At 24.6% G+C, this 23786-nt stretch overlaps 1 protein-coding gene across 3 annotated transcripts in view; it reads left to right on the top strand.

Annotated features, from left to right (window-relative positions):
• The window catches only part of LOC129612486 (kinesin-like protein KIF21A), a 166193-nt gene that overhangs the window by 128020 nt on the left and 14387 nt on the right, over nt 1–23786 (top strand). For 2 of the 3 annotated variants that reach the window (XM_055526103.1, XM_055526102.1), the window contains exons 4-15: nt 3812–3950; nt 5357–5823; nt 5897–6267; nt 6342–6896; nt 6972–8544; nt 8920–9007; nt 9078–9172; nt 10772–10903; nt 19911–20199; nt 21026–21459; nt 21525–21831; nt 22573–22763. In XM_055526103.1, coding sequence (XP_055382078.1) covers nt 3812–3950; nt 5357–5823; nt 5897–6267; nt 6342–6896; nt 6972–8544; nt 8920–9007; nt 9078–9172; nt 10772–10903; nt 19911–20199; nt 21026–21459; nt 21525–21831; nt 22573–22763 — 4641 coding nt within the window. Of the gene's footprint in view, nt 1–3811; nt 3951–5356; nt 5824–5896; nt 6268–6341; nt 6897–6971; nt 8545–8919; nt 9008–9077; nt 9173–10771; nt 10904–14299; nt 14576–19910; nt 20200–21025; nt 21460–21524; nt 21832–22572; nt 22764–23786 lie in introns of those variants that run through there. The other variant, XM_055526104.1, reaches the window with a different exon arrangement.

Here is a 23786-nt window from a genome sequence, read left to right as displayed (position 1 = left end):
TGCAGGTATAGGTAAAGTTTTTTTTTTTTAAATTTTTTAATATTTTTTTTCGCAGGAAATTGAAAATGAATAAATATGTCGCATATTTTATAAAATATACATTTTTATTTTAAATAAAATGTATAAGAATTTTATTGCTAAATAAAAATGAAATATATATGTATACATATATATATATATATATATATATATAAACTGAAACATTTTTAAATGGAAATATTAATAAATAACAAGAAATTTGTTATTTATATCATTTCATAGTTGATATTATTTGTTTTTAAAGCTGTACAATTATATAAAGTTTTAAATAATAAAATATTATTAGAAAATAAAAATATTTTTAGAAAATTCAAATTATTTAAAAATTGCATATGTGTAGGCGAAGATGAGTTTTTACACTTTCATAAATCTAATGAAATATAGTACGTATACCACCCCATGATGCCAATAATATGTTGGCTAATAAAAGTTACAACAAATTTTATACAACTTATTATTTGGAATTGGTTTGGCTTGGTAGAAGCCGAAATTTCTATAAATTTTCTCAATTAAACTTATTTTAAATTAAAATTCTTATCGATTTAGTAAATCTTTTTAAAAGACTTCTTTCAATCTTAAGTTTGAAAATTTATTTCATTTTTAAAGATTCAACGGTTCAAATATATAGCAGCATTCTTTTTATAAATTAATAGTTAAGATTTTATGACCTAGAATTTAAATTAAGAGGAAATTGAAATAATTAAAAAAAAAAGAACGAAATGTTTTTAAAAAAACTTATTTTTTTTTTTGCTTGCGCATTGCATTGTAATGCAATTATTGTTATGTCCTTCGTAATAACAAAATTGTTGATAACTTAAATAATAATAATAATAATAAAATAAAACAACAATATTATAAAGTAGGTAAGGCTAAAATGCAATTAATTTATGCACTCTTGGAGTCAAGTTATTCAATTCCACCAGAAAGAATTTTCTCAATTATAATTATTTCTTTTTTTTTTTTTTTGCATTTTCTTTAAATTAAACTGCAAAAATTTTTTGTTCCATAACAAATTCAGTTTCGTATTAAAATTCTTAAAAAAATTTTTTAGTTTATAATGTTTACCTTTTTTATATTCTCTTTTCGGTAAATCTCTTGTTTTTAAAAGATTATATTACTCTATTTTAATATTCAATTAATTAGACAAGAATGCAGAAATGGAGTTACGGAGTAAACGGAGTGGAATCAGGGTATAAAATTCCATGTTACGAACATTTCTAACTAGAAACAATAAGTTGACGACCGCAATCTGGTTTTTTTTACTTAAAATTGTTGTATTTACAGAAAAAAATTGTTTACAGAAAAAAATTACGGAAAAACGGAAATTGTTGTATTTACGGAATTTCGGGTATTTATTTTATAAACAGAAATCTAGAAATCAATGCTCCATTCCAATAAATTATAAAAAAGCAAGCATTATTAATTTTCATCAAATTTTGTAGTATTCTATTAAAATTTGTCACATACAATATTAATCTATGAAATGTACGAATGCAATTTTATTTCATTAATCTCATTAATCTGTCGTATTTTCTATTATTTAATTAAAATAATTCTGAATTTATAATTAAATTAATAGTATAAGAAACTATAAATTATTTTCAAAAAATGAAATGCTTACATTTAATTTATTCATAAAACATGGTTTGCCGTTCCGAATTTTTTTTCTAAAATCATGAGAATATAAAATATTAGAATATATAGCTAAAATAATTTTTTCAAAATTTTCAATTTTATCAGGTCGCTGCTTCGTCAGTCACCCTGCATTTTAAGCATACAAGAGTGTATTACGCACATAAGTTGTAAAAACAAAAATTATAATTCTATTGTAAAGTAGTTTGTACAAGAAATATTGTAAAAATATAAGTTGATAAGTTCACAATACCATACCTAAAGTTAATCGTTTTTCTCTTTTTCCAAAGAAAAACAAGTAGCACAAGTACACATCAAATAAGTATATAGTCACGAATCCGAATAAATATGCAATAAGATTGTACACATATAAAATTTTTTATTTTTTCATTTTTATATTTTTTAATAATCCCCAGTTTATCCTACCACCATACTGTGTATTAATGATTAATTTTTAATGCTTAACAATATGTGACAGAGCATTTTGTTTTAAAATACGAATATTTATTTAAACAACAATAATTTTATGATAATCAGATTACCATAATATGTGAGTGAAGCTCATTGCATTTGTATATTGTTGTATAAAAAAAACAGCAGTATGAAAATAATGGTAAAAGTTAAAAAAAAGAAGAAAAAAAAACAAAATTTTCATAAGTTTTAATATTAATTAACTTGCTTAATAAAATGTGTACATACACTTATAACTTTTAAAATTAAATTTTATTAATACTTTTAAATTTTATAAAAAAAAATTATTGTGGATTATTAATTTAAAAATTTGCAAAATTAACAAAAAAACAAGAGGCTTTGTAAATGAGATTGAAAGAAAGTTAATTTGAAAAAAATATTTTTTTCTCTTTAAAAATTGCGGTTCACAATTTTTAGAATAGCTTTTACTTTACTGGTTATGTTATTCGTGATTTATGACATGATTTGTTGATTTGGCGCAGTTGTAAAACACTGTAAGAAAAAACTACTCCCAAATTAAAGAGGGGTAGAAATTGGTAGATTCCAAAGGAACCGAATGGAGCAAGAGAAGACATCCTCCAGGCCGTCGGAGCCATTCGTGATTTATTGTAGCCTCTCCGTGCTCCCGCCTAAAATATCCCTGTCCCAAGTATAAAACTGGAGATAATGAAAGAATTAAATGCATTTTAAATGCAGTTCTCAAACACGCAGGAAGGAAGCCCTGCCCAAGAGAAATGCGACGCCGGACAGGGAATACAGGGCAGTCGCAAAAAATGTGCACGACGGTCTCGTGCACATCTCCACAGAATTTGCGCGTGGGGAAGTCCGATTTCTCCAGCTTCTTTTCTTAATCACTGTTTTCTATTGCAATTTACCACCCAGGTAAGTTTATTTCCAAAGGCTTAATGCTATACGAGAACCTTTCATACTTTAGAATTATTATTGGAATATTCTTGTTATATTTTATCTCTCACATTCAAGGCAAGAGAGAACGAAGCGAATAAACAGTATGAAATTTTGTTTTATTGTAGTTACTATGATTCCTTATATAGTGAACAATTTTAGAAAAGGAATTTTGTTTTTTGATTTCCAAAATTTACGTTTTGCTTTTATTTTTACCTGTTACACTAGAAAAACGGCGAATCAAGTCGAAAAGTTGAATTAGTTTCAATTGCCCTCCATATTTCCTTTTAAATAATGATTGCTCTTTAATATCCTATTCTCCCTAATATCCTACTGAAACTGTCATACTGCTGGTATATTATTTATACGTAGTTATTCTAATTCCAACTGCAATAAACAATATTATAACGAACAGAAACTTCTATCTCTCTTGTAATATAATATGGGCAAAATTGTATCCTAAAATCGTCCTGATTAATATTTCAAAATGATTCTATTTTAATTTCATCTAAGTGAGGGTGTATGAAAAAATGAGAACTTAAAAAATTTTTTATTTTCTTTTTGTTTTTTTTTTTTCCACTACGTTGATAAAAATAAGTATAATTTTTTAATTGCCTTAACATTTTCATTAACTCTCTATAATTATAAAATTTCAATTTTTTCACTGTGGGAAAAATGAATTTATTTTAAGGTTGTTATTTTTTTTTGTATTTTGATTTAAAACAATTTACAATTTTTATATATGTATACATTTTTTTTTGAACAGAATTCGCCCACAAATTCCCAGAGAGGTAATTGATATGTGCCGAATATGTACCACAGTGACACCAGGTGAACCACATGTCGTATTGGGAACAGATAAGGCTTTCACATTTGATTTTGTATTCGATGTTAATTCAAGTCAGGTAATTTTTAATTAATTGATTTTTTTATGTGTATGTACATTCCTACTGTTAGCAATGTAAGTAAGTACTGTGTGTTGTTGCGTATATTTGCAGCATATACGTGTAGCTTAACAATAGGCAAATATTTTATTTGGGCATTTAACAAGACAAAACCAGAAAAAAAAGCATGCAATACAAAAATAAAATAAAATTCCGAACTGAAAAGCAAAAAATTAATTTTTACAATTAAAATAATTGTCATTATTGAAACGGCTTGCGACATTACTTTGTATCATTCCCTACTATGTCGGTATTATTTTTTTAATTGTGAATTTTATTTGAATGTGGCCAACTATTTTAATAATAAAGAAGGAAGGGATTTATTTTCCCTTCTACATGTTTATAATATTGAAAATCCGAGTATTTCAAACAAGAAATTTTAACGGCTTCAATGCCATAGTAAATTAAAATTGACAGAATGTAAATGAATTTTTAAGCCTGTTTAAGTTATATTGTTCAAATACAAATATAGGGATGTTCAATCCAGTAATCGCAGAGTGGAGAGAAGTAAGATGAGCTTTAAAGTAAAAACAACTAACTTGAAAATTATATTCTTTCAAAGCACTTTATTCAATTTTGATTTGCTTTGTTACATATCGTCGCAGTTACTGGACGCTGTGCTTAAATTTTTTCTAATTCGAACATATCCCAAATTTTTAATTCTCATTCATTCTTTAATATTATAACTGGAAATTGAATTTAAAATTTTTCATTGAAATTCTTTGAGTTATAGTTTGTTGTGATGTGTTTTAAACAAGACACCTTGTGAGCAGAATATTGATAATAAACTAAAATTCTGGATAACCCATTAGAGAGTGCAGCTTTATTGCTAACAGAGCTTGCCATTAATTATGTAAAAACACAAGAATCAAAAACAAAAATAAATAAAAATTAATAAAAAATTTAAATATATCATTACATAATGATTTATGTTTAAAATATCCTTTTTGTTTTTTGATTTTTAAAACAAAAATATCCTTATCTCTTCGCATATGTATTTTAAATCACCAATGGTGCATCACCAAAGCAACAGAATTAAAGCATAAAAATAAATACATTTTTGCTTTACAATAATTCCATTTAAAAATTACTTTAATATTGGGATGGAATGTATAACATTAAATTAAATTTATTAATTCTCAAAAAAAAGGCAAAAAATAAAAAGTTGCTGGTGATCCCATACGTAATTGCAGACAAGGATAATGATTAAAAAAATATTTAAAATTTAATGAAATTTTCCTTTAATTTCAAAATATAAACCGCATGTATGCTTGTGCATCTACCATAACAACAAATTATAATAAATTTTATTTTAAAAATTATTTTAATTTTAATAATATTTTTCTTTTATTTTAAATTGTGTACAGGTTGAAATTTATGAAAAATGTATCGATAGATTGGTCGAAGGAGCTTTAAAAGGATATAATGCTACAGTATTGGCATATGGTCAAACTGGTTCTGGTAAAACATATACAATGGGGACTGGTTTTGATCGTGAACTTCTAGATATGCAAGAGGGTATAATACCAAGAGCTGTACGTCATATATTCTCATCAATTGATACTCTACAAAATAGTAATCATAATATTGAAAATGGTGTCACAACTGATAATGATGGTGATGAAAATATCGTTACTAGTGGTATTAATAATGTAGGAGCAATACAATTTAGTGTTGGTGTACAATTTATGGAATTATATAATGAAGATATAATAGATTTATTAGATCCATATAATAAGGGTAGAGTGTTTAAAATACATGAAGATCCAAGCGGTGGTATTTCTGTTGCTGGAGCTACAATTAAACCAATAAACGGACCTCAAGATGCCTTAAAGTATTTAAATATTTATAATTAAATTTATTAATATTTTCAATTTATATTTTTATTTATTTAAAAAAAATTACAGATGCCTTCAACAAGGAGCCTTAGCTAGAACTACAGCATCAACTCAAATGAATGAGCAATCGTCCAGGAGTCATGCTTTATTTACTATTTTAATACGTCGCCAAAGAGTTATGTCAGTTGAAGAATGTGGTTTACCGGAAGGTGACTTAGAAACTCTCACATCAAAATTTCATTTTGTTGATTTGGCTGGTTCTGAACGATTGAAACGTACTGGCGCAACTGGTGAACGAGCAAGAGAAGGTATCTCTATTAATTGTGGACTTCTAGCTTTAGGAAATGTTATATCGGCATTAGGGGATAAAAGTAAACGGAGTACTCATGTTCCATATCGGGATTCAAAACTAACAAGATTATTACAAGATTCTCTTGGTGGTAAATTAAACAAAAATAAATTTAATTTAACACTAGTTTCAATTTGTTTACATTTTCTTTTTTGTTTATTACAGGAAATTCACAAACTTTGATGATTGCTTGTGTATCACCAAGTGATCGTGATTTTATGGAAACTTTGAATACTTTAAAATATGCTAATAGAGCTAGGAATATTAAAAATAAGGTTCAACTTAATCAAGATCAAAGTTCAAGAACAATCGCTCAATTGCGCCGTGAAATTCATGCTCTTCAATTGGAATTGCTTGACTATAAACAAGGAAAGAGAGGTATTGACGCTGATGGTAATCCTTCCATTTCAGATACATTCCAAGAAAATGCAATGTTATTAGCTGATAATAAACGATTACAACAACGTTTAAAAGCCATGCAAGAAACGATTAATTCACTAACAGAACGTAATACGGAACTTATGTTACAGAAGGCAACACAAGGTTGGTCTGATATTAATGGCGCTGATAAATCAATTTCCGATATGGTAGCAGGTTATTTAGCAGAAATAGAAACGCTAAAAGCTAAATTAATTGAGTCTGAAGGAATGTATCAACAATTGAAAAAAGCACAATTTAATAGTCCTAGGAAGGCTGGTGATTTCACAAATCCATTTGCCAGTATGTTAAATTCAAATATTTTGCAATAAAAGTTAATTATCATAGTGTTAATCAAAATAATTTTTTTGATTTTAGATCCAGAAGCATTACTTGATTTGGCAAAACGAGAAGTTGAAAAAGAACGTGAAATTTTAATGTCGAGATCGTTGCCCGGCATTAATAATGACGATTCAAATAATTCAAATATTGAAAATGAATCTCCAGAGAGTGATTCCGATACTGAATCTGATGATAAGACTAATGAGATTCAAAATGAGCTCAATGATCTTAGCTCCGATATAGAATTAAAATCAAAATTAATTGAACAATTGGAAATGTCACAACATAGACTTCAGTTGATGCGGCAACATTATGAAGAAAAATTGAACATATTGAATCAAAGAATTATAAACACGCAAAAAGAAAGAGATCAAGTTCTCGCAAATATGAGTCAATCACAACAGTCTACCCAGTCGATAGAAAAAGTCAAGAAGGTTCGTGAAGAATATGAAACAAAATTGTCACATATGCAAAGAGAATTGCACAAATTGCAACTAGCACAAAAAGCACATTTACGTCAACAACGTGAAATACAAGCTCAAGAAGCACAATTACGTACATTACGTAATGAACTGAGTGAACTAAAAAGCATGAAAACACGCTTGATTCGTAAAATGAACGAAGAAACAAATCGTCACAAAGAAGAGGAAACACGTAAATCACGAGAAATTGCCCAACTTCGAAAGGAATCAAGAAAACAGCAGAACACTATGAAATCTTTACAAGCACAAGTTGCCGCCAAAGATCAAATTTTAAAACGTAAGACAGAACAAGTCACTGCACTACAACGCCGCCAAAAAGGGGGACTTAGTATGAAAGCAAGTGGCCGTGTTCCACCAAAAAGTGAAAGTAAGATATTTAATCCAAGACAAGCACGTCTCAAATGGGAAAATCTTCAAAGAACAATAAACCGTACAGCAAGAAGTAAAGAAGTTCTTGTACAATTAGAACGTGAATTAGAACGATTAATTAACGAAAGGGAGTCTCTCAGCCATGAATTAGCTAATATAAGAAGTCGTCAGCGTGTACATAAATCAGCAGAGCTTGCTAATGAGGAAGATACTCTTAAAGCAAATTTAAATTATGTACAAGAAAATATTAGTCATGTGCAACAATCAATAATGGACTGTGGAGAAGGTAAAGAAACAGAAAATGATGTGCAAACATTACAGACAATTATCGGTAATATAAGAAGTGTTGATGAAGCCAAATTTATATTAGAACGTTTAACTGAAATTGCAATTGGTCAAACATGTGATACGGCTTTAACCCAAAGTAAACTTTTAGAAAAAGAAGCATTATTAAAAGAAGTACAAGCGGAAAGCGGTATTCAACATCAACTCTTACAACATTTCCTAATACAAAATCCAACAGTACAGATTACAGATCTTTTTGATACATTAAATATTAAGAATGATTTTGGTGGATCTAATAATACTTTAAATAGTAATAGCACATATGACATTCCGTCCGATGTTGGTGGCAATGGCGGCGGTGGAGGTGGTAGTGGAATAAATAATTATGATTTTAAAAATACTGGTGTCTGTGATTTAAGCTCGAATCATTATTCAAGATCAAGAAGTCCGTCACCAGCACCTACCATAGATCTGTAAGTTTACTTTCAAATTTTATAAAAAAGGTTTTTTCATTTTAAATTTTAGTATATACATTTTCTTTTTTATTTAATCTTAAATGAAATTTTTAAAATTTTCTAATTTAGATCTTATATTGAAAATTCAATAAGAATTAATTTGAATGAAACAAAACTCATACGAAAAAATATTTTGTATATGGCCATTTTGAGTGAAAATGATTAGAATTTTTATCAGATAATTGTTATAATTTTTAATTTAAATTGTTAAAATTAATTAATTTTTTTAAAAAAAGGTTTTTAAAGTTTTGTTAATATAAAATTAAATATAAAGAACAAAAAAATATAATTTTTTATACATTGTTTTGTTTTCAATTTTTTAAAAATTTTTAGTTCTTCGGAAAGAGGTGGAAAAGTACGACGAAGAACAGCGCAACCACAAGATTTATTATTTGGAGATGTCGACATTATGCAAAATGGAGTAAATAATTTTTAACTATAATGCTATCTATAAATTTTTTTTAAATTTCGATTTTGTAATTTAATTTTAGGATGAAGTAATGACGAGGTCGTACACACAAGTCGAAGGAAGTCCTAGAAGTTTTATTCCATTGGCTCGAGTTCCTAGTGCACCAGGTTCATTGAAGTGAGTCTATACAATATACATACATATAGGATTAAAATTGATGAAAAACTGTGTTCAGTTTTTAAATAATCGCTTAAAAAAATACTTCGTTATTTTCACATATTTCTATAGTATTTTTTTTGTCCAATTTTATATTATCAAAAATGTATTATCAAAAATGTATTGATATTTTGAATTTTAAATTATGTTGATAGCAGGAAAATGTTATTTTTTTTTTGTTTTTATTTTCAAAGCTAGTAAAATTTATTTTTTAATAATAATCTATTTGAATACTATTTAGTTATTATGTCAGTATTATTAACGTTATAACGACCTGGAATTACTTATCTATGTATATTATATACATATGTATGTGTAGCTGAATTGAAATTTAAATCAATAAATTTTAGTCTATATTGAGATATGTTTACAAAAATTATTATTAGTCAAAAATTCAATTATTATTTAAAAGTTATTATTAATTTATTATAATTAAATACAATTATTAAGTTTTAAAATTGAAATTTCTCTAGCTTTATAATTTGAAATTGATAGCGTATAGTTTGTATTCAAATTTGATCAAATTTGATTTGATGCATAGAAATATTAAAACAGATAGAAATATTATTTAGAATGTGAAATTCAGAATGCATGATTATTTTGATATATGAGTAGTTGATACAAATAATAAAGTTAGTTTTTACAATAAAAGTACAATTATTCAAAAACGGAATTAAATTATTTGATATTTTTTTTCTAAGAAAACATAACATATTCTTTTGTAAATCATTTTGTTCTACAAATTAAAATCATATAGCATCAAAACTGAATTTTTAAATATTTTGAAAAGTGATTGTTAGAGTTTTTAGGATATTATTTTTTCAAGTAATTTTGATATCCTTATAACGAAATTAATTAATATTTTTGGCATTTTTTTTTTAAAATAACACTGATACTGTAAATATTTCTTGAACTGATAGTTTTGTTATCACTTTTTGTTCTCCCTCTTTAAAATATTTATAATTATCTAACCAAGGTCATTCAATTTAACTAAAAATTTTCTGTAAACTATGGTGTTAATTTAATAATTAATTTATTATGTGAAAATAATAATGTGGTACTGATTTTCTTATTTATATTTTTATTAAACGCTGTTAGAAGTGTTAATATTTTGTATGTTTAGTATTTCCTGTTAACACATTAATGACTAGCTTTGATTGTGATTAACTTTTGTCTTTTATTCTGATTGAAATATTTGAAATCAATGCATTATAGGTAGCCTATCAACATCATAACTAATTTTAAAATGATGTTCAAATGCCCGTCCAATTTTCATATTTTTTCTTTAATAAAATTAATTAGAATAAAATATAATTATTACATCCTTTTAAAAGTAAATACAAAGCAATAATCAATTTTATTTTTTTTTTAATCATTTATTATTTATCACTTTGACAAGCAAAAAATAAAATAATGTAAAAGCTTTTCTATATTTTATTATCAGTTGATATTACAAATAAAGTCATCACTATTAATATTTTCATATTTTCTATAATAATAAATAATTTACTTTTATTTATTTATATTTTTTTCCCTCAACTTACGGAAATATTCATTTAGACAATCAAATATGATGTCACCATCGTTTACACGTAAATCAATAGAACAAACAACATTAATTGGCCCATCAGCAATACCGCAATCACCAAGATTAAGTCGTCGTGCATATCCAAATAAAGGATCCCCTGGGTTGTAAGTAATAAATGGCAAAAAAAAAATTATTGCAATTTTTTTATTATTTAAAATTAAAATTTTCATAGAATTATAACAAAATGAAAATTTTTATTATTAAAAAAAAAAGAACATTAAATAAAATGAAAATGTTTTTTTTTTAAATTAAAAGTAAAAAAATAAATACAAGCTTATTCTATTTATTGAAATTATAATATATGTATATAATAAAATATACACAATAATTATAATATACCTATTTTTTTATTAATATTTACACATATTTTAAAGTAATTTAAATTATAATAGCTTTATATATGTATATTTTTATATAGCTTATTGTATATATTATATAATACGCTTAAATTTTATTATATATTCACGCATATTCCAATCGCATAATAATATAAATGAATACATCAAAAAATTTACGATTGTATTAAGGTGATTATGTAACCATAATTTGTTTTTATATTAAAAAAACATAAAATTTCAGTATAGCAGAATTTTCAGAAAAAAAAAAAAACAAAAAATAACAAAGAATAAAAGATAAAATTTAATATTTTTTTGTCCTTACTTTGCATATTTTGTTTAAATAATTTTTAATATTGTAAATATTCAATAAAAATGTTTAATTGAGTATTGGATTGACCAAGAAGTGTTTTGTTTTTCAAGTAAAATTTTTATTCAAGTAAATGATTTATGAAAGGATTTTCATTAGTTTGAAACGCCTTGTGAAGGAATGAAATTTTTATTAATTCAATTAAATATTTAAACTTAATAAAAATTAAAATATTTTTGAAATATTCGTAATGGCTTTATTATAAATTTCAATGTTTTCGGTAAAAAAAAAAAATTTTAAGAAATCTTGCAAAGAATATTCTGTCGAAGTTATTATTCGCGATTTCAATAATAAAAAGTTTGGGCAATGATGTGTTCGAGGCGAAGTTTGATTAATCCGATCGGATTATTAAAATTTACAACCAGGAAAATTGTTTCAATTAAATATACATTTGATTCATGATATATTTCATTTCATACTGCACTTTTAAATATAGAACCTTTTTCGGTATCTTACGTGCTTGCAATTGACGTTAGTTATGAGTTTTAAGACGTGATAAAACTCAAAATATAGGTTTCCAAATTCATAGGTTTCAAATTCCGTTGATTATAATTTTTTTTACATTATTTAAAGTTTAAACACGTTTATAAAATTTTTATTCGATCTGTTGCAAAATTGCTTGTTTGCAATTGATTCCCATTTGCAATATGAAGCCACTAATGTTATTGACTTGATTGACACGCTCTTGCAGAAATTTATACGTATGATTTTATACTTATATGCTATAAAAATTATATTGCCATAAGGACCTCATCAATCCTCAACATTATATATCCAATTGCAAGAATAATTTTACTTAAAAAACTTTTTGGGCAATTCAGTATTCCATAAGGTGTAAAAAGTATACAAGTAAAAGTAAAATTATTAATATTATTAATAATTAAAATTTATTTTATAATGCTACAATTACTACAATTTTATTATTATACTATTAGTAAACTGCTATATTATTCGTATTTTTATACTATACTACTACCATTTTGTTCAAGGGATTAAAAAAGAAAATAAAATAATAAAAATCAATTGATAACAATAAAAATAATAATAAAATTATAGGAATAACATGAAATGAACATGAAAAAATTAGCATATTTATGAAGCTATTTTTACAATTAATTAACGTAAATTTAATATGTACAATTTCAATGTTTATATACAATTAAAAATAATAATAATAAAAATAAAAATAATATAATAAAAATTTTAAATAAATGTGAACAGAAAAAAAAAATAATAATAATCATAATAATTTTTTTAAAGGCTTCATTATCCAAAATTATAATATTTATTCAAATATATTTGTAGATTGTATATACATACATACATATATATATTATATATATCTTGTATATGCAGCAATTTTATTCATACATTTTATGATACATATTTATTCGTGCATATTAATATATAAATAAAAGAAAGGAAAAGGACATAAATTCTGACCTCAACCAATAAAAATTTTATTTGACAAAAAAAAAAATTGAATATTTTACTACTCGTATAATTTTTTTTATAAAAATATATGCAAATATATGCAAAACATATATATATTTATATAAACATATCTACATGTTTCATATGTATATATAGACACAAAAACACATTTTGCTTTTTTTTGTTTTAAAGTCATTGCTTTGTACATTTTTTTCTTGCATTTTTTTCCCTATCTTAATCCTCCCACCCCCACATAATATATAAATTCATTGTTTTGACGAAAAAAAACGTTATCTACCACCCGGGTTATTTAATTCGCTTGATAATCATAAACGACTTGGAAAGTCACCTTGTCAATAGTAGGATAACCATATTAAAATATAGAATGATCGTATTTTATCGATGGCATTGTTGCAATTAAGGAAGAATTGTTTTTTAAAAAACAAATTTCACACTTCAAAATTTTTGGACGTAAATGCAGTTTTTGGTGTTAGAGAATCGCAAAATAATCTTTGAATGTAATCATTTTGACAAATTTTTGACAATCCAAATAATAAAAATTTTTCGAAGAAACAGGGTCACGAAAATTTTCACAAAAAATTAATTGTCGCTATTTTACTTTTAAGAAATCTGAAATAAACAGAGTTTGATGTAAAGTGTTTAAATGTACGACATTCGTCAGACTCACATTAAATCGTAGATTTTGTCGTGTATCTAAACAGCAACTCTACTTACGTTAATTCTTTTGCAAAATTAAAATAAGTAATAATTTTGTAAATAATGTTAAGATGCGATTTTCTCTTACAACTTTTACAATTTTCAAAATATTAGTTAGAGAACTAATAGTTTCTACCCTAGAACTATGAGTTATTATTTTTAAATTTAATATAACTGGATATTAAAAGTAAAAAATTAATTCAGTTTATTAGACTGTATTTGGATATTATTCTGAAATCGGGTTATTAGAGTTTATTTTAAAAAAAATTTCATTGTAATGTATTTTCTTTCGAAAACTTCCTTTCTGTGTAAAAGAAAATTAATTGTTTGAATTGAATTCTCCTATACCATAAAAAAGCATATTGATGTTGTTGTTTTTTGTCACTTACATTGGTCTATTTTTTTGCTGTGTGATTTAAATTTGTGTCGTCTTTGTGTACAATGGCACTGTGTTCATATATACCGAATTTGTAATCAATTTTGAAAATTTCATATTGTTTGTTATAATTTGTTCATATATATATGAAAAAAAGGACGAAATTCGTTTGTTTTCTCGTTTCCATAATATTCAATTTTACTTATTGTTTTATGTTTTTTGTTTTTGTTTTATTTTTCTTTTATAATTTTCTTACTCTTCTTTTCAGTTTTTGATTTATCTAGGACAGTGCGTGCAGATGATATATAAGAATTAAATAAAAAAAAAATGAGATAAAATTACTTTAGTAAAATAATTAATGTTATGATTTAAATTGTATAAATAAAATGTCAAGTAAAAATGAAGGTTTATATAATAAGAAAAAACAATAATGATGGTAGAGATAAAAATTATAATTATTATTGATTGTGTTATTAATAAAATAAAACAAAATAAATTGCTAATAACATTAAAAATATAAAAAAAAAATTCAAGCAACCAAGAATGTAGTGTTCATATTTCGATAATTAATAAAATTGTCCCGAATATACCAGTAAGAGTAGATATTTAAACCCCTAAAACGTCCATAAAAGTAAAATAATAATTAATTATCAACTATTATAGTAATAAATAATTTATTAATATAGTTATTTTAGAAATAATAAATATAATACTCAAAATAACAATGATTATATATTATAATTAGATATAACAATAACGAAAATAACAATGATTGTAACAATAGTTACGTAATGATAGTTTTTAGCGAATTAATTCAAAATTTCATTTGAAAACTTTAAAAGTCTAAGTGAATTCAAGGCATCAAACATTTTCAATCACAAAACAAGACAATTAATATATCACTATCATCTCATTCATTCACAAAACACTTTAATTAATATTACGTTTTGTTAAAGAGAATGTTATTAATTAAATTTGTATATGTAATTGAAATTTTTTTTTCGATATTCTTTTCATTTGCTAGCAATGTATATGACAGTAATTTTGTGATAAAACGATGCTTCCTTTACAAAACGAAGGTAATTCTGTTTTGCGAGGCGAAGTTCCTTATAAAACTGTTATTGTTACACATAAAGCAAAATGTATAACTTTACATAAACCACTTGTATAATGTGATTGCTTTAACTAGTTACAGTTCTGTTCCCGATATATTTATTGTTTCTTATTGTTGCTGAAAATGTTTAATATTTTAAAGTTATTTCTTAAAATTTAAAATTTAGTGCATAGCTCATACCCACATGTAAATTGGGTGGGTATGGTAAATAATTTTGGGTGATTGAATTTTGTAATCCATGTGGTTTTTCATATATACACACATACATATATATGATGTATGTGCAATAACAATATTAGATTAACTCCAAATTTCACGTTTTAAAATTTTTGTTTTTTTTATTTAAATTATTTATAACATCATCAATTGTGTTATAATTTATTATTATTTTACTATAATTTCCATTAAAAAAAATCCACTAAATAGGAATTTATTTTCAACTACATATTTTTCATAGTAAATAAATTTGATTCAAATGAAACAGGATAAAAGCTAAAACCAAAAAGAAAAAAATTATAATTAGCATTTAAATATGAAATAATAATTATTATTTTGATTATAGCTGGATACGTCTAATAAATTTTCAATTAAATTTCCAATCAATAATAATTGTACTTGCATACATAATATAAACATTATGTACAACATTATGTACAGTTGGTAATAAAAATCAAATGTTTCTCACCATCAAAAGTTTTTTTTTGTGTTTTTATAAAATTTATTTAAAAATTTAAAAAAAAAGAAATTAAAAATTCTTTGTTAGCAACATTAAAATATTGTAATTATAATAATTTTTTTTTGTTTTTATTATTGTTGAGCAATTTAAATAAATTTAAAAATTGATTTGAATTCATTTAGATTTTGTTATTAAAATTTAAATTAAAAAAAACACCATATCGAAAATTGATAAATATACTTAGACGCCATTTGATATAGTCGTTCTTTTTTTCGGAATAACCGTAAAAAAATTAAATATGGCGAACATAAAAATATGAAAGGATACAAAAAAACAAACATAAAATCAGAACAACAATTAAATTACAAAATACATTTTACCATATAGATAATTTTGTTATAAATTATAAAATTTTTGGGGGAAAAATTTAAAACTCGCTCATGTTCCGATAAATAAAAAATACAGAAAAATTACGATTATAATTTAATTTATGTTGATTGAAATCGAAATAAAATTACATCGATACTCACATTAATATTATTTTGGAGGTATTTATTATTTTTTTTCTTTTTTTTTTGTTTTAAAAATTTTGTTGTGATTTTGATTTTTGTGTGATGCTTTCCCATTTTTTTCCATAAATTCCGTAAATGTATTTGTATTTGTTTTGTCCTTACATTGTGGCTATAATATAATTTTGCTTAAATGTTGCAGAAAAAATAATAATAAAAAAAAAAACAAAAAATTGTGTTTCATAAAGCATTCTATGAAAATAACAAGGTTGAAATTAAGCAACGCTACATAATCTATAATAGAGAATGTTATTACATGTAAAAGCAATTGATTACCCAAAAATTAAAAGAAAAAATTATAACAGACTCCCATTAGAGAATTGCAACTGGCTTACTAATCAGAAATTCTAAAATTTTTGTAACTTCCTTCTAATCAGAAAATCCTAATCATCCTTGTCAGTCCTAAACGTCCTAGCTGCATAATTTCTGATAAGGTTATTTTTGGTGTAAAAAATAAAAATTTTCAATTTTGGCTTCGAATGATCGTCTTTCGCCAAAGTTGATGTTTTGGAAAGCATTTTTTGATTACAAGTTTAATACAATTAAGTTGTAATTGATTTTTAGCTTAGTTGTTAAATTAATGTGCCCGAAAATTAGCTGTTTAATTTTTTATATGATATTGAGGGTAAGGAATTAAAATTAATATCATATAGAACTTCTTATTTTGTATTTCTTTTTGTATGAAGAAGCAACAAGAAAACTTATACTTGAAAAATGTTCATATGAATAGAATCACATAACATTAAGGTTTGTTTAAAAGGGAATTACGTAATAAATAGCTTAATTTCTAGTTTTAATATAAGATTTTCATATTTATAATTAACATCACATTGACTACCTACGAAAATTCTAGATCAATTTTTTGTATTTAAAATCAAAAGCTGAAGACGAATTTACTTGAGTTAGAGTATGAATGGGCCGAAGAAACTGGCTTTTAATGCATAAATTTCAAGTTTAAAAAATTACTTAAAAGAGTTTAATTAATTGTCCCGTATAGCGTTTTTTTGTTCTTAATAGTGTTGCAGGTTAATGTTAAAATAGTAACGATTATAATTATGTTGTCGCAATAAATAGCGTATGTATTCAAAAGTTATAATAAAATATATGAAAGCACAGCCTCTTTGACTTTTCTCTTATTTAATGCTTTAATAATGCACCCAAGAATAAATTTTTTCTCATTTTTTAAATTCTTAATATTAAATTTCTTAAATTTACCTATAGGTACTTTTTTGAAAAGACTAAAACCTCGATATTTCCATTTCTTTGTCAATATTTATTGTTATCTTAATAAAACTATTGTTTTAATTACTCGTTTTAAGGCGCCTATTTAACTAAAATTTATAAATTATATTAAAACTTTGTAATAATAGAACATGGTAATTTATTCGGAATTCTGTGAAACTTATTATTTCTTTTAAAAAATTTTAATGTTACTTTAAACTTTTTCAAATAATATTTATTTAATACAACTGTATTAATTGAATTAAGTGGTGGTTAAACGATTTCTGGAAAACATATTTCGTTCATTCTCCAGTTCCTATCAGAACTATAATATATTCGTTTATTAAAAGAGTTTAAATTTCGTTAAATACTATTTTTATTATACTATATAGTAATTAAGGATAATTTTCATTTCATTATACATATATTTTAATAACATATAATAATATTGACTTCAAAGTAATTCAAATTAATGGTGTATAATTCAGCGTTGTATTCTTTTCTAATCTTAAGTGAATCATGATTATTATACCCTTTATATAAATTCATCTCACACTTTTCATATTGCACAGGTTAAAATCAGAAAATATTATTATTCATCTTATTCATTATAATTTTTACATGTACACATACTATATGAACACCTACACATAAAACAGCATTTTTACATATTTATTTTAAATTATATACATATTATATATAAACTTCTATTTTGGCGGTTCGAAAGTCATTATATAATTAAATTTGTTAAAAATGAAAAAATTTTTGAAATTGAAATTCTACAAATTTTACAGATTTTTAATTTCAAAATGAGAATATAATAAATTTCGGAATAGGAATAATTGATAGCCCACTAAAAAGAAATTCGACTGTACACCAACTTTTTGTTATAAGACGAATTTCCTTTAAAAAGGAATCTACTGAATGGGGATTCAGTTTCTAATGAAAAATTTTATCCCAATTATAAATTATTTTTTCATTTTAAATGCATTATTTATGGGTTAAAATTAAAAATTTTTAAACCCTCAAAACGTATTTAAATTTCAAAAATCTTTATCAATTTTGCTGCAACTTTGAACGCAGAGTGAGATGAAAATAAATTCATATTCTAAGGTACATTGTTTTTGGCTCGGATTTTAATAATAAAATTGAATTCTATTATTGTATTTCACTTATAAGAGGTTTCTTTCAAATAATAATAAAAAAAAAATTAAGCTTTGTTTATGACCTTTCTTGTAAGCGAAATTTGTGACAAAAACGGCTAATTTCGAAATTAACCGTCCTCATTTTGGAAATAAAAACTTAAAAATAAGGGAACGGGTAATAAAAATATTTTGAATTTAAGTCATTTAAAGTGTGGTAAGTTTGTTGAAAAGGTTTTTTGAAAGCGTTGCTTTATAATGACTCCTTTATTCGTCAATTATTTTTTCTATATTATTATTGTTTAATAATATAGAAGATAAGTTTTCAAATATGTAGTCTTATTCCACCATACTATTGAATGTTAGTTTCGGTAGGACCTTATGAAAATTAGGGATGCTAATTGAATTTATCATATTATTAAGTTTAATGATTCAATCAAATTTACTTCATATTAGAAAGTTTTTAATTACATGTTGATAGTACAGAGCACATTGTACGATGTGTAAAATTTCTAATTTTTTTTCATTTCTTCAAATTTATCTCTCATCACTTTGAATCTTTACATAACAGCTTGCCATACTTTAGGTTTAAGGTAGAAAATTATTTAAAATAATAAAAATAAACGGAATTCATTTTAAGTATTATGGTAACATTGTATGATTTTAATTTAATTAATTTATGAATTTTAAAATATACTTATAATTCTTAAGCATTTATCGCTTTTAATATTAATATTATGGCTTTATCCTATAAATTATCATTCATTATTTTATAAAAAATTTTGTATTTTGCATTTATAAATTAATAATTTTAATATTTTTAACTTATACCATTTTTAAAAATAATATTTTATTCCACTACTAACCAAATTGCTTCATGTTTTGTTTTCTTTTTTCTCTTTTTTTTTTCCTTAACCATAACCAATATAATAATAAAACCAAAAAAAAAAATCTTCTAACAATACGAAAAAAAAATTTTTAATTAAAAAAATTTCAAAATTCTTTAAAATTAATTTTTCCCTTCGACAATTCTACTGACATTTAAAACAACTGCGTATACAAACAAAAATTATAAACCAATTTAATTAAAAAAATGACAAAAAACAAAAAAAAAACTTGATTTCAATTGATTGCAACAAAAATAATGAAAAATGTAGAATTGATGATGAAAATTTAATGAATGCAATGACACTAGCACAATCACCACCTGTTTATCGTCGTATGTTATCACGTGAAGAATCATTGCAACAACAATCACAACAACAGCAACAACAGCAGCAACAGCAGTTAAATCAGCAACAACAACAAACGAATCAACAACTTAATCATGGTATGAGTACTTCAAATATATCAACTAGTGGAGGTGGTGGTGATGTATTTTCACGTTTAGGGGCTGGTACATTAGATCCAGCACCCGGTGGGAGTATACAAAAGATCACCGGAAAGGTAAAATATGTAAAATATTAACAAATAATTTAATAATTTAGTATTTTATCTGTGTGTTTATTTTTTTTGTTTTAATAATATGCTTACTTGTTAATTATTTTGTGTCAATGTTCGAAATGCACTCTGAAATTTCTAAAATACAATTGTGGCTAATATAGTTTTTTATGACTTCTCTTGTGTGCCTCACAATATCTTTAATTAATGTTGTAAAACTTTAACATCACTCAATTTCAACTTTTGAATCACTTTATATGTGTATATACCATTTTAAATTTAAATTATTAATTTCCTTTTATTTTTTAAATTCTATAAGAATTGAAAATTTTTAAATGATTATAACAAAAAGATTTTTTGATTTGTATGGCAACAAACTTACCAGAATAGAGTAATGACGAACCTTTTTAACTGTTTAAAATATGATATAAAAGAAACGTCAAAAAACTGTCAAAGAACTGTCATATTTAAAGTAGACATAATGAGATTTTATGACTTTTGTATTTGTTTCTTTGCAATGAATGTAATGTTTTGCATGTTTGCATGTTTATTTGCGCAAAATCATTAAAATCCATCGCTATAATTACAATTACTTATAGGAAATTGTTGTAAGGATTCCTTATTGAGTGTGATATTCTTATTAAAATTCTGTTTCAATATGAAAAGGGAATTTCTAAAAGTTAGATTTATGTTGTCTTTCGATATTTTTCAGCCATTTTTCTTTTGTGTTTTTGTTAGTTTTTACATTGTATAAATAATTTTTTGTTACATTTGGTCAAATTTTAATAAATCAAACTTATTTTTTTTTCTTCTTTTTCATTTTCTAATATAGATACGAGTGGGTGTTCCTCTTTATTGTACTCACACTGTTATGGGCCATAATAATTCCGTATTATCGATAAAAGTCGATGAAAATATTTTATATACTGCAGCAGCTGATCGTACTGTTAAAGTATGGGATTTACATCGTGAAGCACCACAATACTGTTTATCAAGTCATCCAGGGCCTGTTATAGCTGTACAAAATGATAAAAAATCAAATTTATTATTTTCTGCATCTGGTCCATATGTGCGTGTATGGGATTTAAGAGCTAGTAGTTCAAAAGCTATAAAAACTTTAAGTTCATCTGGTCAAATATTAGCTGGAAATGCAAATATAACTGGAATAACACCAGGTGAATCACCGATAACAGCAATGTGTGTTGGTAATTCCGGTAATTTATATGTTGCAGCATCTGATAAAGTTCGAATTTGGGATTTAAAAAGGTTAGTATTTTTAAAACGGGATTGTTATGATTGCAATAATCGCTTTCTTTCTCTTAATTGCGTAGCCTTTCTTGCCTTGGTAAATTATCTGGTGGACATCAAGCAGCTGTTATGTGTGTAACATCATGGGAGGGATCTGGTTCAACGGATTTTGTTGCAACAGGATCAAAAGATCATTATGTTAAAGTATTTGAAGTACCATCAACAGGTGGTGTTGTGTATCCTTTATTAAATTTAGAGCCACCACATTATGATGGTGTACAAGCATTAGCAGTAGCACAAGATGCTTTAGGAGCTGATGCCGAATTGTTTTCTGGTAGTCGTGACTCTGGTATTAAACGTTGGGATCTTAAAAGTGGTGAATTAAAACAGGTAAATTAATCGTTTGGATTTTGATGTGTGCTATTATGGTTTTATTTTTATTTGCGAATCGGGGTATTGTTATGGGCTATACATAAATGTGAATATATATATATGGATTGAAGGGGCTAACTGTGAATTTTTATGTGCATGATATGCTGTGAACGCTTCTCTTTAAAAAAAAAACAGTACACTTTGTTTTTTTGCTATTTCTTATTATGCAGGTTTAATTTAGAAATCTTCTTGGGGATGAAGTGATTTCATTTGGGTGTCATTTAAAATCATTATATACATAATTTTTTTTATTTCCTTATGGAACTTGTAAATAATATGACAATTCTAGTAAAAATAAAAAATATAAATTAAAAAATAAAAAATTTCAAGGTATGAGGTCCTTTAACAGTACAAATCTTTGAATTTCATTTTTAAATGTAAAATTCCATAAATGAAATCGAATATAAGAATATTTGTATTGAAAAAATATCAACTTTTTTGTTGAAACATTCAATGAAACACACACAATAGGGACATCAAAATTAGACAGATTTATACATACTTATATAAATTTATCAGTTTAAAATAATATAATATTTATTTTTAGTATATATATATAAATATAAATTGTTTTCTAATAATAGGAAAACAAAATTATTGATTTTCATCGAAAAGTGTTTTAAAATTTGTTTTAATTTTTTCTTTTTCATATTTCTTTTCTTATTTTCTTGTCATTCTTCATATTTGAAATATATACAGTCACTCAATAATGCACATAAAGGATGGGTTTCCGGTATGGCAATATCCGGTGATGTTTTACTTTCTAGTTGTCGTGGTGGTATTATTCGTTTATGGAATGTTAAAACTTGTGATAGCTTAGCGGAAATGAAGACTGAATCATCAATTAATGACATTGTAGCATCCGGACAGAGAGTATTTACAGCTTCAAAGTAAGTTATAATGTTTCATTTAATAATTTTTTTCTCACATTATATACACAACGTACCTATAATTAAAACTGTCTTGTTTATAATTATTAAAGGAAAATTGATTATTTTTAATTAAATATTACAATATGTCGAATAAAATTTTATAACAAAATAAAATTATAAATGAATATTCATTATAAGAGAAAAGTATATGAATATCACGTGCATTCAATAACAGAACAAATTGGTAAATTAAACGAAAAAAATTATTTTAAAAATATTTTTTTTTAACTTAATTAAAGTTTTCAAAATTTAATATTAATTTTTTTTTTCTCATTGTGAATGAATTGAACTGTGAACACATTGTCAAACTAGAATTTCAAAATAATAAATTACCGTGCTTAATTTATTTGCAAAAGTAAAACTACACGTGTTGTAATCAGGGACTATAGTTTGCGGTTTTTTATAGTTCATCTTAAAAATTGCATTTTTATTCGCAAATAAATAAATATTAAAAACCTATATAAGTAATTCTACCCGTAATGCATAATTTTGAAAACTCATAGGAGAAGTTCAAATTAAAGGATTAAAATTTTCAAGTATTTGGTACATGCTGTCTTTGTACTTGGAATAGTTACGTATTTATTATAGAAAATTTTAGGAACAGTAAAATTGTTTACTTTTTCCCTCGAATTAAAATTGTTTTTTTTTATGACTATTTCTAATGTTGTTATGGTTTTGTTTAACAAATTTCTAAAAATGAATGAAAATTTTCAGAAACAAGACAATTAGTTTGTACTTTTGCTCAAAAAAAGTAAAAAATTCTGAATACAGAAATAATATTATCAATGTGTACAACTTTGCTCTTGCTAGTTTTTTGCAACTCATTAAAAACTATATGTTGCTGGAAAAATTAATTATACAAAATTCAAAATATTGCCTAACTGCAGTCTGAATTGTTATAACTTAATATTATAAGTTACTGGAATTACCAACCCACTTTAAACTGTTCTCGGTGATTCACCGGCTATTCCAATTATATTT

The sequence above is a fragment of the Condylostylus longicornis genome, unplaced genomic scaffold, assembly GCF_029603195.1.
Source record: "Condylostylus longicornis isolate FDR11 unplaced genomic scaffold, ASM2960319v2 ptg000072l, whole genome shotgun sequence".
NCBI lineage: Eukaryota > Metazoa > Arthropoda > Insecta > Diptera > Dolichopodidae > Condylostylus > Condylostylus longicornis.
This window is presented reverse-complemented; position numbering and strand designations above follow the sequence as displayed.